At 42.4% G+C, this 16900-nt stretch overlaps 1 protein-coding gene across 1 annotated transcript in view; it reads right to left on the reverse strand.

The window, feature by feature from the left end:
• Nucleotides 1-53: 53 nt before the first annotated feature.
• dnah6 (dynein, axonemal, heavy chain 6) overlaps nucleotides 54-16900 on the reverse strand; it is a 47700-nt gene continuing 30853 nt past the window's right edge. Inside the window, exons 61-82 of the mRNA XM_076090678.1 lie at nucleotides 16372-16497; nucleotides 16046-16210; nucleotides 15436-15503; nucleotides 15075-15255; nucleotides 14749-14928; nucleotides 14335-14568; nucleotides 11800-11935; nucleotides 11433-11581; nucleotides 11144-11334; nucleotides 10853-11013; nucleotides 10464-10552; nucleotides 9042-9188; nucleotides 8758-8896; nucleotides 6506-6625; nucleotides 6210-6331; nucleotides 5837-5966; nucleotides 5539-5666; nucleotides 4699-4884; nucleotides 3996-4068; nucleotides 3752-3903; nucleotides 3398-3620; nucleotides 54-3188 (exon numbers count right to left, since the gene is read on the reverse strand). Coding sequence (XP_075946793.1) covers nucleotides 3085-3188; nucleotides 3398-3620; nucleotides 3752-3903; nucleotides 3996-4068; nucleotides 4699-4884; nucleotides 5539-5666; nucleotides 5837-5966; nucleotides 6210-6331; nucleotides 6506-6625; nucleotides 8758-8896; nucleotides 9042-9188; nucleotides 10464-10552; nucleotides 10853-11013; nucleotides 11144-11334; nucleotides 11433-11581; nucleotides 11800-11935; nucleotides 14335-14568; nucleotides 14749-14928; nucleotides 15075-15255; nucleotides 15436-15503; nucleotides 16046-16210; nucleotides 16372-16497 — 3204 coding nt within the window. The 3' untranslated portion in view covers nucleotides 54-3084. The remainder of the gene's footprint in view (nucleotides 3189-3397; nucleotides 3621-3751; nucleotides 3904-3995; nucleotides 4069-4698; nucleotides 4885-5538; nucleotides 5667-5836; nucleotides 5967-6209; nucleotides 6332-6505; nucleotides 6626-8757; nucleotides 8897-9041; nucleotides 9189-10463; nucleotides 10553-10852; nucleotides 11014-11143; nucleotides 11335-11432; nucleotides 11582-11799; nucleotides 11936-14334; nucleotides 14569-14748; nucleotides 14929-15074; nucleotides 15256-15435; nucleotides 15504-16045; nucleotides 16211-16371; nucleotides 16498-16900) is intronic.

A 16900-nucleotide genomic window follows, 5' to 3' on the forward strand; every position in this document is an offset into this window, starting at 1 on the left:
TATATAATTACTTGTTTTGTTTGTAAAATGTCAGAAAATAGTCAGAGTCCAGGTTGACGTCTTCAGATTGCTTGTTTTATTCAACCAGCAGTTCAAAACCCAAAGATATTCAATTCACTATTATATGTATAACAAAGAAAAACATCAATAAAACACTGACAAAAACGGCAAAGTATTTAAATATCATATCCACTCATAACGGACGGACAGGAAGAGGGGAGACAGTTCTGCCTGACATGTACAAGCCATGTTTAGTACTCTGTGTATTTGATCCAGTTTTGCAAATTTAATCAGGATTCAATAATCTTTACAAATCTTTATGTGTTGATATTTATTTGATTTAAACATTTTAAACATGGTCAGTTTTAGTTTGAGATACTTCTTGTAATGATAAAGGTGTAGCTCAACATTTTGGGTTTCTTGTAGTGAGTCAGATGAGGAGATTGATGCCACACACACTGTTCTGGTCCATTTGTCATCGTACATCGTGATGATTATTATAAGCTGCAGGTGAAGACTGGAAGATGAGCTCTGATGAACCGAGAGAACAAAGCTGGTTTTAAAGGAAACCCATGCTGCGTGTCAAAGGTCATGTAACACATGTGGTCAGAGGGGTCTTGGTTGCTTTAAGAATGTTATGTAATAGATTGACGAATAATGCAGAACCTTGATCACGGTTTCATCTTGGAGAAGATATGAACAGAGGAGACGTCATGACTCGTATGAGACGTGTCTTCTCTGTGACTTGGACTAACGTCTGTAGAGACTTTGTGAGATAACCTGACGCATTTCTATTGTTACTCATGTCGAAGTCTACTTAGCACATGTTGTCTGATCCTGTTCAGAGTGTGTTGAGAAGAGGATATTAAGGTAAAAGACATTCTGCATTGACAAATCAAAGCTATGTTGAAGTGGCTCAAATAGCTGTGCTGCAAATGTGAAACTCAAAATGAGAATATGTCCGTTTACTTTAATGCTATTGCTGTTTTTATCACCAGTGTTGTATTTTGGTCACCTTGAGCGTCTCTTTCTTTGTGGTCTGTGCGTCTCTGCTCAGTATATTTCATTAGTATGTAATGCCCACTGTACATGACTATTTGGAGAAAAATAAAGGAGACGTGTGATCATTGCTGGCATTTGAATGGCTGACATGCAACAATTACCTAAATAATACATTTTAAACTGCTTTCACTGAGCACAGTTCCTCCTCGTTCCTTTCTTGTCGTGGTTATGACACGGTTGATGTTTTCAATGTAACTGGACAGACAGAGTGTCTGATGTGCTGGTTAATCACAGCATGTAATGCTTACATACAATACAATTTATACATATACTGTATATCTCAAACTATTCCTTTAAATCTTTAACATTTAGCAAAAATTCAGAATGTTTCACATTTTCATTGCCTTCATGTGAAGACAAGCTACCAGGCTGCTGGCTGCAGTGGAGCGGGATCATCACTGCTGTGGTGGAACTTTCAATTAAATCAACGGCTTTGAATAACTGTCAACATCCTTCAGCAAATTACAAATCACTGCAGTGAAGCACGAGGCTGCTTTCATCATTACAGACGAGTTGATTAGTTGTGAAATATTCACGTAAAGCGCTGGTCCTGAGATCCTTTTGAAATGTTTGCTTCATGTCTGAACCGTACCTCTATAACCGTTTCTCCACTGAAAAAATATCACCTCCGTTCTCTTTGGACTCATCTTCTGCAAACATCAGCTGTGTCCTCTTCCCACTGATTTCATCCACAGAGGAGTGTGTGTCTGTGTGTGTGTGTGTGTGTGTGTGTGTGATGGTTTCGGAATGACGGGGCTAACCTAACCGCAGTAGGCCCAGCACAGTCACTGTTATGTATAATGCCTTATCCTGACTCATACAAGGGTTGATCAGGAGAAATGTAAATGAAACTGATTACTTTGCTTTCCCAATGCAAAACAACTAAAGTGTAGAACCTTCCTCTCAGGGCAGCAAGTACAATCTGTCTGCTTTCATTTTCAGTGTATAAAGGTGAGATTAATAAATAGAAAGGTTTCACATCTGAGCTAAGATGTCCTGATAAAGCCCCACAAAGCCAGACAACTCATCACCATTTACAGCTTAAGAGAAACCTTTTCACAAACTGTTCAACAGATCCAAACCAGCACGAAGTCAGACGGATTCAGTCTAATATTCAAAGTACATTGTAGTCTGTACAGGTGTGCACATAGAGGGAAAGATAAACAGAAAGAGATAGTACATCATATAGCCTCTTATAAACCTACTGAATGATGCACAACCTTTTATGATCAATAGTTTTTTATTTTCCTATTATGTGTCGGCTTTTGTGGGCAAAATTAGTAACACAGCATTTTGTGTGACGCGTACGGCAAATTGTTATGAAACTGTGCAGCAAACACTGATGGGCGGTGAGGCCGTGTGCGCGACAGAGACAGAGACAGAGTGCGTCTGCGCTCCACCCAGAGGACTGCAGTGCGTGTACGGAATGTGTTTGCACTGCATGCCCTAAGTGACACAAATAGGCTGCTGATGTGTGTGGAGGTTGTGGTGGAAACATTTCATCATTTGATGATCATCATGCCTTCTGTCTCAACTGACCCCACTCTTCTATTCCCTGTTGTGTTTTATTGAGAACCATTAACATCTGTGTTCATCCATCTCCTGTATCTACTCTGCCGTCCATCCCTCCATCTTTGCTCTCCCTGAGGCTACATGTGAACCGTCATTTTCAGTCAGCACATTCATCCAATGACCAAACAGCTTGAATGGATCTCCGCTACGGGATCCTACTACATGTTGTTTATCTTTAAAGATGTACGGCAGCGCTCTCATTAAGTGTCTCATATGTTGCTGCATATAACTGATGTTAATCTCCACGGGTACACACGTGTATGAAGGGAGCCGATAGATCACTCAGGGTGTTTATTACACTGTATTTGAAGTAAGTGCACTTTTAGCATAAATCTTCTCTGAAAGAAACTTTATAAATAATTCCACAAAAGCTTCAGTGTCAATTCAAGGTCGTGCATAAGTAAACGTTTCAGTCACATTTTAAATTCCTCTTTGTCCTCGAATACAAACTTAATCATCCAACTGGCACAGCAGAGCAGAGGCTCGTGATATCCAATAGTCGCTCGGTCGATTGGAGGGAAGCATTACTGCTGCAACAAAATGAGTTGAGTGACCTGGAAGGAGACAGAAGTTAAGGGTGAAGAAAGAAGTCTAATCACATTAGATATCTGTTGCACTGCTTGAATGGCAAAAGAGATTCTGGACACCAAAATTGGTAAAGTGCCCTTGAGCAAAACAATAGAATCCTGTCTGATCAAAAATGTAAGAAGATGAAGAGCAATGTAAAGCAGTATGTAAGTGAGTCCCCGTGTGGAGCACAGACCTGTGGTGGACAGAGTCCCGGCTCTGGCTGAGGTCTTGTACAGAGGAGCGTGGTAGAGGTCCGGCTCAGGCACGTAGTTCTGCTGGGGCTCAAAGTGCACCACCGGCAGCATGGCATTCATCACTCCAGGTAACGCGTCCTCAATCACCATGTTGCTATCGTCCCAGCGACTGGAATCCATGAACATGCCGTGCACGAGCACACCGTGCTCTGGCTGCGGTAGCTGTTGTATCCACAGATGAGATGGAGCAGCGGTCATCAATCATTTCACTGCTTTGCTGCCTCTTGTGTTTTCACAGTAAAAGCATGTAGCATGCAGGCTGGATGCACAACAATAAACCCCCTCTTCAGTACCTCATCATCCATGTCCAGTTTAGTGGTGTTAGGCAGAGCGCGTAGAGCCTCACAGACTGATACCTGGTCTCGGTACACCGGCACCAAGTTGAAGCGGAAGTTGAGCTCATCGATGGGCAAATTGTAGCGCCTGGCATGATTCTGAAGCACCGCTAAAGGCAGAGCGGAGCACATATTTATGTAAAAGAATAGTTCTAGCACCTTACTGCTGGGGTTCATTAAAACATGGAAGATATTCATTTACCTGTAAGAAAGCCTTGAGGAAAGAAGAACCCTGAGATCCAGAAAGACTTGGGCTGACCACGTGTGATCCAAGTCTAGCAAGAAAAAATTGAATTAAAATTGCGTATCTATAAATAATTTCAATATGTGTTTTGTTTAATAACGCAGGGTGCATCGCAAGCGTCCTGTTGTTAACGGGGTCTGACAGTGAAGAGGATTCTCTCCTCTGAGGTGAACATGTGCAACTAACGTACGTCTGTGAGTGAATGTTAGTGATTGTGCAACACACGTTCCAACCAGTCTCACGGAAGAACAATTTAAGTCAGGGGAGATCAACCAGTGTTGGTTGAGAGACAGAGAGAGAGAAAGAGAGAGAGAGAGAGAGAGAGAGAGAGGATATGTGCCTCAGGGAAGAATGCAGAATGTTTAATCAGTGTTTTCAACTCGATGAAAAAAAACAATCAAACAAAAAAAACGCCAAGCACACACACACACACACACACACACACACACACACACACACACACGGTGAGATGTCTCTGTCGTGTCAGTGTGTGAGTCAGTGATACAGAGACTTCAACCAGGACAAGTAGCTGAATCCTGACTCCCCGATTAGTTTTTACTGCTTTTCTGTTCTCGTTATTGAAACAAATGGCTTCAAACAACATTTGAATAACTCAACCAATATGTGTGTGTCAGAATTGATTTTCCTTTCTCTTGCACACCTGGATGAAGGAGGTCCTGAGAGCCAGGTCCCTGACCCAGGATGCCAGAGGTTTGAGAGAAGGGTAGGCAGAGTTGGCCCAGTGGGCGGGAACCTGGTTGTTCAGGAAGCTTGTGTATAAGCGGTCCATCTCTTCTGACATCACCACCAGTCCTGCTATGGCCTTCTGCAGAGTGATAAGAGACATCTGGGGAACACAAAAACAATCATACATCACAATGAGGGGCGTAAAGGACAGAGGCAATCTGGAAGAAAGTTCTTTATTTTGATATATATCAGCAACAGCATCATGCTGCTGTTACAACAGTTCGTTACAGTCAGAAAGTGAGGAGAATCCACTGAACTGGTCTCATTGTGTACTCAGAGCAGTATATGGTATCAGCAAGTACCCAGATGTCTGAAATAATCGGTGCATCCTTAGTTTCTGTTTGATCATTTCACTGCAGAAGGCCTGAGAGGAAAGTTAATTCTGGTAATCCATTTTCCAAGTCTGATCTGATCTGTTTCCTCTCGTGTTAACGACTTGAAAAAAGGTTAAAAATGTACTTGCCAGGATAATATTTCTAATTTACTTTCTTTGTTTTTTCATCTGTAATAACAGGTGAAGAGTACATGGAGAATTTAAAAGTCACCTGGAAGAAACATTACAACAACAAACACTTAAAAACTAGTTTTTACCGGTTCTGAGGTCATAAACACTGGAGAGAATATAGAATAGTCTTTATTGATGACCAGATTATATGTTTCAGTTGCCTCTCAGGGTTGAGATATACTTCCTCGTGGATAGATATACAAACATTGCTCGAGGAAGCTTGATTGTGTCTCTGTCTCAGTGAGTCACCTTGATCACTCTCAGCAGGAGGTTGAACCAGTCGGCCTCTTGGCCCAACACAGTTGTCAGGGAGTTAAGGCGGCCGTTTCCATCCGGGACACACAAAGTTTCAACCGCCTCATCCATGTCCAGACGCTCTGCGTGGACAGGTAGACAAGCAGGGAGACAAACCGGCAACACAAAGACAGGTGGGCAGACAGACAACAGATAGGTGGAAAAACACTGCGTTAGATCAGGAGTTATTAAGATACACAAAGTAATGTGGTTCTTTGCATGTGTGTCTCATGAGTGGTCCGTGTGTGTGTACCTGGTAGCTTGGCCAGGATGGCTGCAGCGAGCTCGCAGACGATGTGATCGTTACTTGTAGCTCCATGGTGGGCTGGTGAGCGAGGAGTTACATCCAGTATGGTGCTGATTAGAGTCATGGTTTCTTGACGCTTTGGAGGCAAATACATAACACACCCACAATGACACACCTCTCATGCTCTCTGAATACAAATGTTTTTTCCAAATGAAATCATGAATCAGCCAAGAAATGATAACATGCACTGGTTAAAATGAGCTGTTCAACATGTTACCCTAAAAAATGGGTCAATTAGTTTACAACATAAGCTGCTCATATGAGAAAGATTGTGATCAGTACGTCTTCCTTTCTGGAAGATGCTGCTGTTGTTCCTCACCTGGAAGGCCAGGTTGGCATTCTCATGCAAGCCAAAGACCTCAGGACCATCTATGATTGGAAGACTCTCGATATATTTCTTATATTGTTGTAGCTCCTCTGTATCTGGGGCATAGTAGATACCTTAAACACACAAGATAGGAAACCACTAAACCAAACTAAATATACAGTATATGAGCATGCACAGAGACCTGCTATATTGATTATATTATCATATATTATGTGTTCCTGTTATTTTGTCCATGCCTTGTATGTAAAGAAAGAAAAAGAAAGAGAGACCTGAAGATGGAAGAATACCTGAGGCGGAGTAGGCGTAGCCAGGCTCCAGGGTTTGAGGCGAGAAGAAGCCTTTGAGGATTGTCCTGAGGCAGCGCTGGTCCCAGGCATCCGTCACTCTGCCCCCATATGTGATCTCACCTGGAACACGGACACCACGACCACATAATGCTATCAGTCTCCATCAGTGATATGTGCAGGTGCTACAGCACATGGTTTAAAGAACATGGAGTACATTTAGGGTGTTTCCACCTCTGGGACCAAGGGGTTGTATTTAGTCCATTTATTAATCATAGGTGCATTTTAGGCAAAACATGAATTCAACCAATCAGAGTGTCATCTACCATTCCAAGGAAATGTTTGGATCACACGAGTTAGTAACAGTCCTAAGCAGCCCCCACTGGGACCTATAATACTAATGATATCAGTGTTGTCTAATCTTCATCTTCATCTTTTGTCTGTCCTGCTCTCTGACCCTCCTCAGCTCGGCAGGTTCACACTGCACCTTGTCCTTTATCTTGATCAGCTGTCTACCATCCATCAACATCTACCGAGGCCATGAGAAGAACCCAGTATCTGTACACCAGATACATTACATTAGAAAAGTAGGTCCGATCAAATAAACTCAGGAAGCTGGGAATTGTTTGGACGAAGGAAGGAATAGTGAAAAGACAGCCATGCAGAGCAAATATTACCAAAGAGCAAAAAGTAAGATTATATCAACTATATTTAACACAAACAATCCAACGCTTAAAATCCATACTTTCTCGAAGACACAGTTATATAAGGAAGTGAGGAAGCGGGTAAATAATCAGACACTTCTCTGCTGAAGCTTTGAGAAAGCTGCAGGCGTGGTGAAGCTGGCACAGACTGTTTTTAGCACGATAGAGGAACTGTTTCTGAAAGAGGAAATGCAATACAATGCTTGGTTTGAGCCCAAATTCTTTCCTTCAAAGAGCGCACTGCTCCATAATCACATGATCACACTACTGAGTTATTAGGATTAAACTAATAACTCAGTAGTGTGATCATGTGATTATGGAGCGGTGCGCTCCACTGAGACTGAACATAATCATTTGAAGGTGTAATTGAAAACCAGATCAGGAAAACCAATTAACTTTAGCAATATGCTGCGTTGTTGCTAATGAAAGGATCCTTCCCTCTTCTTCATAATAACTGTGAAGACGTGTGTTATGAAGGTCCAGGAAAGAGACGATGAAATCAACATAATTCAATAACATTGAAATTTCATTTGTGTCCATATGTGTGCCCAGGATGTATTTGACAATAATACAAGTGAATTAAAAAGTTTTCACTTTCATGTTTGCATTATTTAAGTGTTGCCTGCTACAGTGTGGTTTCAACAAAACTCTAATGTGTCACAATTTAAATCACTAAATGGATCTTTTAATGGAAAAGGTCATTTGAATCTCTTTTTAAACAATTTCTGGAAGATTAGAAAAGTGACTTCTTTAATGTTTACAGAAATGTGCCGTAGATATACGCTCAGGGGACATGCTTAAAGAATGGGTTGTGTGCTCGTCTCAAGGTTTGACTCAAAAGAGATGTTGCGCTGATGATGCTACAGCGCAAACACACCCACAACGTTTAGCAGCAATTTGTCCTTTTATGTGTTTGATTGCAATTATCCATGTGGATACGTATACATGTTGCATTTGCTCCAAGAACACAGGAGGCAGAACAACTGACGAGGTGCAGAAGCATTCCTTAAAACTTCAGACAAGGAATTTAAACACGACACAGAGAGAAATACGTGCAAATAGCAGCGGAGCGCCGTGACGCTGTTTGCCTGGCAGTGCAGTTAGGGGGGCGTTTCACACAGTTTATTTTTGTTTGATTTGTGAAGGTGTAGCAGCCACAAATGCTGCAACATTCTTTTGGGGTGAATTCATCCCCTACTTGCCAGTTTAGTAGCATCTAATACAACAGTCCTGCAATAAATTCTGCCTCCATGAACATTCTGCTGCAGGACAGAGTCACTGCCGTGTCACTGCTCTGCTTTTTGCCTTTCCCATTTCACACAATGCCAAAAATGTGTGTTGTTGACAAAACAACGGTGATCCAACTAATCTGAAGTTCCATCACATGCTTTGCACATTGCACTATACAATGTTGAATTTTGAGAACCAAAAAAAAGCACACACAACCCCGAATACATCAACATGTGCTTGACTGTAAATGCATGTGTGTACGCATTTAGATAGACTTGCATGCAAATACACACACTTATGCCTGCGTGACAGCATCCCTACCAGTCATGTAGATGAGGGCGTCCCAAGGGACCGCGCCGTCTCTGCAGTAGAGGTTGAGGTTGAGCAGAGCACACTCCCTGTCACTGTCGTTAAACTCATAGCGGATGTTCCAGCCCAGAGGACCAAACTTCTTCCGCTCCTAAGACACAAATAAGGATACGTGTAGAAGCACAGGCACATACCCAAGCAAACACATACAACAGAATACAAGAAAGTAAAGCACGTACAGGCACACAGAGCCGTAATAATGGAGCATGTGTGAGGTGTGTGAAACAGTGTGTAACCTGGATGACTGCATGGAAAAAGCAGATTCCAAAGATGATCTTCCTCCACTGGCGTCCCAGAATGTGCTCTTCTAAATACTTGCTGGAGATCTCTGTGAAGGCTCGTCGCATGTTGGCTCGGAGGCCTTTAGGAGGCTCATTAGTCACCTGGCAACAACAACACAGACACACACAGGGCTCGATGGCTGCGACAGAGAGAACCACATTGGACTGCCATGAACTCTGGGGCCTTGCTTGGGTCAATCTAATCCTCCCGGTTGTGCCGGTATGTTTTAGACATGGACGTTTTTTTTTGCCTGGTTGCAGACCTTTGAATCTGCTCACTCCACCGAGCTCCAATCAACTGATCTGTCTGGCGTCGTGACAAGTAAGAGTGGTATCTCAATTAACAGGCAATCGACCAATAAACGCAGCGGGGGAACGAACCAACAATTAGCCAATCAGAGCCAGGGGCGGGACAAACAATGCTGTCATGCCTCACTACCTTGGAGTAATAATAACAACAATGAGACCACTACAGACGACATTCAAGCTGCTATCAAGGCTCTAAATCCATTAAAAGCACCAAACAGCTGTGATGTCTGGGAATATATTTGACTTCTGTCTTACTGGGCTGAGTCATTGATATACAAATGGTAATTCCTTTAATGACAGATTCATTTATTTACAGAATTTACAGGATCTGTGATTGAATTACATGTTTTTCCTGCGTCAGTTTTACTTACATAGCCGGTGGAATTAAAAACATGCAATCCTAAAATAAAAGTAATTTCCTTTTAGGCTCATTTGACTACCACACCTTCACTGACACGGTTTAAAGTGATGTTGTGACACTTCCTTCTATGGAGACAGTATCAGTTCAACAAATTACAAAGCATGCAAAATATCACACAACTTTCCAGTAAAATGAATGCAAATCACATCCAAATAGCATTTCTTTACTTATTCCAGACTTTCCCTCATCCAAGCAGACACAACTACAATGAGAATACTACCATCAGCATCCTTTCCTAATTAATGACCTTTCTTCAATCTACTATCTCTACAAACACAGCAGTATTGACATGTATCATTGAGTCTCCTTTGTACAGATTCAATATTTGCATCATCAACTGTAAGTTTCACACAGAAGTCTAAGAAATTAAACTCAGTATATGCATTGAGAATATTTATTTTCAAGGCATGACGGTGTGAACTCTCGTCATGAAGAACAATGATGAAAAGCCATGTGCATCTGCAGAATGCTTAATTATCTTATTAACTATTAGATTGTTCATTTGTTCAAAGCTGGACTTCATATTGGAAGTAAATCTTTCTTAATCCTGCAAACAATAGTCCTGAAGACTGTGTGTGTGTGTGTGTGTGTGTGTGTGTGAGAGTGTGTGTGTGTGTGTGTGTGTGTGTGTGTGTGTGTGTGTTCACCTTGACAGAGTTCTGAAGCACTGTAACAGGAAAGACTTTGGTCGGCATGGAACTGAGAAACAAACGGAAGTTCTCGTGGATTGATGCGTCTGCACAGGAACAGAAGGGAATGTTGTTCACAGCCATAAACAACAGAAAACAATACATAGTGAGTGTTACTGTGACGACACAGAGGAACATGCATTCAATCTTTTTACAAAACAAAACAATCATTTGGTCCCAGAATGCTCGGCTATGTTGTGTTGCTAGTGTTTTCTGTATTTACTAGTGAGCTGGGCGTTCAGCCACCGTGCAGACAGCAGCAACAGTGCACGCTGTCACGCTGCTCTGCCCTTGTGTGATCATGTGCACAGTTACATGGTGGAAGTGTTTGAACACTGTTTGTATACCAGGCTCAGTGAAGGTCTTGATGAGCTCCTCCATGGCTAACATCCAGGAGACGGCCAGATGACAGTTCTGCACAAAGACCCATTTGCCAGTCTTCATTGCTGCATGGATCATCTTTTCTGCTATCGGCCCCTGGCCTTGACCTAATGATATGGACTCAACCCTGAGAGACAGAGACCCTTGTGATCATGTGTAAACACCTTCCAGGTTCTGCGCCATTGCCTGGATATATTCAACTCAATTCTGTCACAACACCCCCACCTTATATCATCCGTCTATCTTGTTCTTTTTACCTGTCAAGACAACCTCTCTCTTTTGCAAAGCGCTGGAAGGCCCCCATAGGGTCAGATCCTGTGCTGAGAATGAAGACCAGTGGTGTGGAAGGGGACATGTGATTGTAAAGGTTTGCCAGGTCTACTGGAGGGTTCTCCACAAACTGCTGTCCAAGGCTGACGATCACAAACTCTGTTGCTGCAAACACCAGCTGGACAAGAGGGGGAGGAAGTCAATCAGATAACAACAGGAAGAGAAGGGCCAGAAGAAAGCAATGGAAAGGTTTACAAAATATAAATCTAGGCTCACCTTTTCTTCTATAAAGCTCTTGATCAGGACTAGCTTCTGGAAGGCCCCCAACCTTTCATTCCAGTGACCTCTGATCCCACTCCCTGGCTTCACTTCTTTGGACACGTAGCCTTCCCAGGTCTCTGGATTAATAGATGCTTGAAAACGTCCTAAAGGAGAGGCGTCACTTAATGCTACACACATCTTCTTTATAAATCACTTTGTGGTAGAAGAACGATAGAATATCCAAGAATTACAATATTTAAGCCTGACAGTGAAAAATCTGATTTTGTTAATGGGTCAAATGTTCTAGCTTTTTAGAAACGTTGTGCACCTAATATGCTGACTCTTGCCAGACAGGCCTGTATAACAGCTGGGTTGGGTGTACCTAGCTCGATGTGGATGGAGGTTCTGGTGATTTCCTTGGAGATGCCCTTGAAGCAAGGCAGTGTGTCCTCCAGCTCGCAGCACGTGTGCCAGTAAAAATCACTGAGCCATGGCACATCTGGACGTTCTGCATTGTCCTGAAAGAAGAACAAGTTGAACAGGAGACGTTGACGGCCATAAAGGAAGGAGTTGGGAAAGAAATGGAGGACAGACCTTGAGTAGAGAGGCAGTGAAGAAGACTTAAAGGATGTAACAGTGTGAAGACAGAATGATTCACAACAGGGCAGGTAGACGTGGCGGATAAGAGAAGCAAAGATGATGGATGTATTGAAGCTGCGATACAAAAGACAGAGAGTGGGAGGAGAGGAAAGGCGTTAACAGGAGGATCACGAGAGCTGACGGGCAGCACCTCCAGCCTCAGTAATGCCACATGAAGGAGAAACAAATGGTGGATGAATGAAAGTATCCCAGGTCAGCACCAACTGATCTGCACTGTGGTCACAAAAGTGTCCTTAATACTCAAAGGGCCTTCTATTCATTGATCAGTTCTACCTTTGACCTTCTTCTCAGCTGCACACCCTTCTGACTCTCACAGGGGTTTGAGAGGGAAGACAATGATTACATAGAAATATATAGAAAAGAAAAACATTGACATGTAAACAAGCTCAGATCAGATCTTGCCCCTCTGAAGGTGTCATGTCTGACTTGAGTTACTAAGACGTTTGCACTGATTACAAAGGACTATTAGCATACTACTAAATATTCTTCTTTTGTTATCTCTCTTCCAGACATAATTATTTTGTCAACCTCTTCACTGACAGATTTTCTCATCTATTCTTTTTGTCTGTGGCTTACTGTGTGTGTTTCCATCAGTCTCAGCAGCAATAAGCTGGCTGAGAGAGAGAGCCTGACAGACACTTTGTTACAAAGGACTCTCAACTCAATCCCACAAGAAGAGGAAGAAGAAGAAGAAGAGGAGGGAGAGAGAGTGAAGTTACTGCTTACAGGCCAACTTGGGGGGATTTATAGAAGCACCTTGTTTATCCACATTTAAGAGGATTCTGCCAACAAACTGTAATAATTCTCTATTTTTGTCTAATTATAGAAACACCTCTTTGTTTGTTTTTTATTTAGAGCTCATGGCAGTTAAAATCAGGACGTTATATCTCTATTCCTCCAGGCAAGTTAACCACTTAAGACAGAACAAAACGTATGATTTGTTCTGGCTTTAGTGTTCACTGACAGTTGACCATTCTGGTATGGACTGAACTGATGTAGTTTCTTCTAAATAACTCTGCAGCCCGTCGCACCAAGTGCATGTAAGTTCAAACGTAGCTTAGTTTGGACTTCGTGGGGAAATTATGCTATAACTTTGTAAAAACAGATACAAACAAATCCAAGTTAGCACGCAGCATTGAGCTAAGATTAGATTAAAATTGTGGACGACTTGTGTAGGAAATTTGGGGTTTAGAAGTGTGTTTTAAGAAATTATAATAGAAGTGTTTAATGATTCATAATTAAGAAATCATAATTGGAAGTATGTTGGAATACATAATTAGAAGATTCATAATTAGAAGTGTTTTAGAATTTGTAGTTAGAAGTGTATCTTAGTAGAATTGTAGCACCTTAATATTTGCTTGTGAAACTTGTGAAGGTTTTTGCCAAAAGTTGCAAATCCTAATCTTTATATAGAATGTTTACCAAAGAAGTGTTAAGCCATAAAAGACAGTCATTGAATGTATTAAACTGTGAAGAATAGCCAAGGGAAAGTCAGACTTCTAGACAGACATTTGCAGGTTGTGCCCGCGCGAGGGTTTTCGGAAGCCTGACGCCAGGAGGAGGCAACCGAAATTAGCCAATAGGAATTAAGATGGCCAAAAGGGAGGGGATTTCAAACTGTAAGAGGAAGTGCTGGAAAGGTATTCACTCTCTTCCTACTCGGCTCTCAGCGTGGAAGCATCTGTGTTTTCAGGCTGAGTCGCGAGTGAATAGCTTTTCCGCGCGGATCATATTATTATATATTTTGTTAGTAGTGTACTTCATTCTGTAATTGTATTAGCTTCAGTAGGATTAAATACTTTTAATTGTAAACCAGTTTAGGGTAGATTTATTAAGAAGCAACTCTACTGTAAAATAACAGTGGAGCGTGCTCTCCGGCCTTCTCTCGGTGGGGGAGATTCAACCCTCCACACTTGCTTGACTCAAGCCCCGGCTGCTGCACATAGCGCTGTTCGCTTGTTTATTCAATTAATATTGAACATGCAGTGTGTCCAAACTGCTTCAAATTAGACACAGCACTCCCTCGGGTCCAAAGCAATATACCTGCCAAGTGTGAAGTAGATTGGAAGAATGGTTCCTGAGATATGCTAAAGACCCACACACACACAGAGAGGGAGAAAGACGGACAGAGAGAGATTGCTTGCTTTATAGTTAGATGAACACATCTGAGTCTCCACCCCATCTCCCATTGGATAGATTCTCCTCTGACACCAGCAATGTACCAGCAGGATTCTTTTGACTTGATTTCCCACCTCACCTTTTCCAAAGAGACACTTCCTTTTTGGAAGTGCTGCCACTCGGCATCGGAAATCTCCCCACGCTGCCTCATGACTTCTATGCACAACATGAAGCTGTAGATAAGCTTGTGCTGCTCGAAGAGGCCACGGGACACGTTGATGTAGGAGATGAGCAGGATCTGGTCCAGCAGGATCTGGAGACGATCTTCTAACACGCTGCTCTTCTCTGATGTTTCAATGGTGGAGTTAAAGAGCTGAGGGTGGAGAAAGCAAAGAACATTAAGAATGGGATGGAAAGATATTGAACAAGAGGAACAGAAGTGCTACAGGGAGTCTTGAAGTTGTTTGATAATGTGTGCTTTACAAAAGCTTACAAATGAAATCAGATGGAGATTTGTCTGTGGCTTGTACAATGACGCCTGTTACTCACTCACCTGTTTGAAGTACTTGAGGGAGAACTGGTACATTGGATCAATCTCAGAGAGACTGGCAATAACAAAGTACAAGACTGAGCCTCGGGTGGCCACAGGTTGGTAACGCTCCCTTGCAGAGTTGATCATCAGCTCAGAGGCCTCTGCCTCCTCCAGACGCTGCTTTATAGCCTCTGATGTCACCTGAGGAATGGTGGGAGAAGGGAGGAACAGATGTGGTAGAGGAAAGGAGGGAAACAGAATAGGACAATATGATTATAACAAGTCAAAATCCAAACAAAAGTTGAAATGGTATTTGTAGATGATGACAATATCCATATGATATCTACCTTTGACTCCTGAAGAGTCTGAACTAGCTCTTCGTTGTCAAGTATATTCCCCTCAGAGGTGAGGAGAAGCTGGAGGATGCGGTCCTCGATCTCTTTTAGCTGGTTGCGGTCAGCGTGGATGCGCACAATCAGCTCATTCCTCTGTTCCTCCAGATGTGGACTCTCTAGACGCACCACGTCACTAGAGGTGGCAGGAAGATCAGAGTAGAGAAAAGAATGTGGGGGAAAGAAAATAAATAAAATACAAATACCACTACAGTAGTAAAGAAAAGAGAGATTATGGCCAGTGCGAAGTGCAAATAGTCATTAAGGGTACAGAGAGTTTGTAAATACGACCATGTGTGTCTGTGCATGTATGTACCTAAGCAGTTGGTCCTCCAAGCCAGATTTGGTCACGGTGAAGTTGATAATAGTAACTTTGATGCACACCTGTAGGGAAACAGGAAGGAACGAACACACACACACACACACACACACACACACACACACACACACAGTAAATGGCCAGTTCTAACAGCCACCGTTCTAAATGTGGCCTAAACAACAATTAATTTGGAAAAATATCTTAACTGCCAAGTCACTTGAAATCTTTCATGTATTTGACAACAAAACAACGACAGAAACCTGGTGAATGGGTTCATGTTGCCTAAATAGTGGCGACTAAATCCCGACAATGCCTACAAACTGACCACAGTCAATAATATAATTGTACGCAGACACAAAGGTTCTTTGTATCACTGTTCTCTTAGTCCACAACATGCAACGTATTTCTGCCAGCCTACAAACAGCTCGGTGCCAGAGCTGTAAAATACTTGGAATTTCTTTTGTAGAAAGATCTTGAGGCAAACAGCAGAGGTGTGTTGGTGAGAGTCTCATCCAAGACTAGTGAACGTTCATTGCGTCTCTGATGCACAACTGCTACCAGATGAAACTAATGTGGAGATTTAGAGGAGTGTGTGTGCTGTCCTGACCTCTGGTAGGTAGTGCGGGTTGGCCATCTTGGTGGTCATATAGAACCTGAAGTTGTTGTCATAGTTAATATCTGAATCTCCGAGTCGGATCAGTGTCCGTTCACCAGCAGCAAATGTCTGCTTGAGCAGGACGGGCTCCAGAGCTGGATCGAGAGTCTCCGTTAACTATTCACACACAATATGAGAATGCAGGAATGTGCACACACTGATACAACTTTAATGAACAAGAATGTCCAATATGGGTCTCAAAGTTCAATCTATGTTTAATCAATGGAGGTAAATGGGCACTTCAATTAAATGATGTGTGCTATTATCTGTGTTCCTACCTCTTCTAGCAGCACAGGCATGCCTATGCTCATGGCATTCTCTAGGGTACGGAGAAAGCTCGGGTCTGTCTGCCTGATGACCTTCAGACCATGCTTCGCCTCCTTAGAGCGGATCCATCGGTTGGCCTGAGAGTGAAAGAAATAACCCTCATTTACTGTGACAAAAAGATGGCCTGTTTACACGGTGTGTATATAATAAGAATAAATGGTAGCACTTAATGTGACAAAGAGAGACTGTAGCAATGGTAGCGCAGCGGGATGAAAACATCACACAGTATGTGATCGAGCTCAATGTTGTGTGAGTGTGTAATCTATCCGTTAGGCACATTCAGACAACTTGCATATCCTTCAGACCCATATCTGCATCATCCTCTATGTAAAGAGAGAAAGAGCAGTTGTACTAAAAAAGAACAAACGATAGAGTTACAGGGAAGGACGGGAGAGAAAACTGCACTTGTTAAAGGCCAAGAAGACAGAGAACGGTAAGCTGTACATGTTTATCAGTGCGAGCTGGTTTGTGTCTATTCTG

This window comes from Anarhichas minor, unplaced genomic scaffold (genome assembly GCF_050575085.1).
Source record: "Anarhichas minor isolate MPS153535 unplaced genomic scaffold, ASM5057508v1 ptg000012l, whole genome shotgun sequence".
Classification (NCBI taxonomy): Eukaryota; Metazoa; Chordata; class Actinopteri; order Perciformes; family Anarhichadidae; genus Anarhichas; species Anarhichas minor.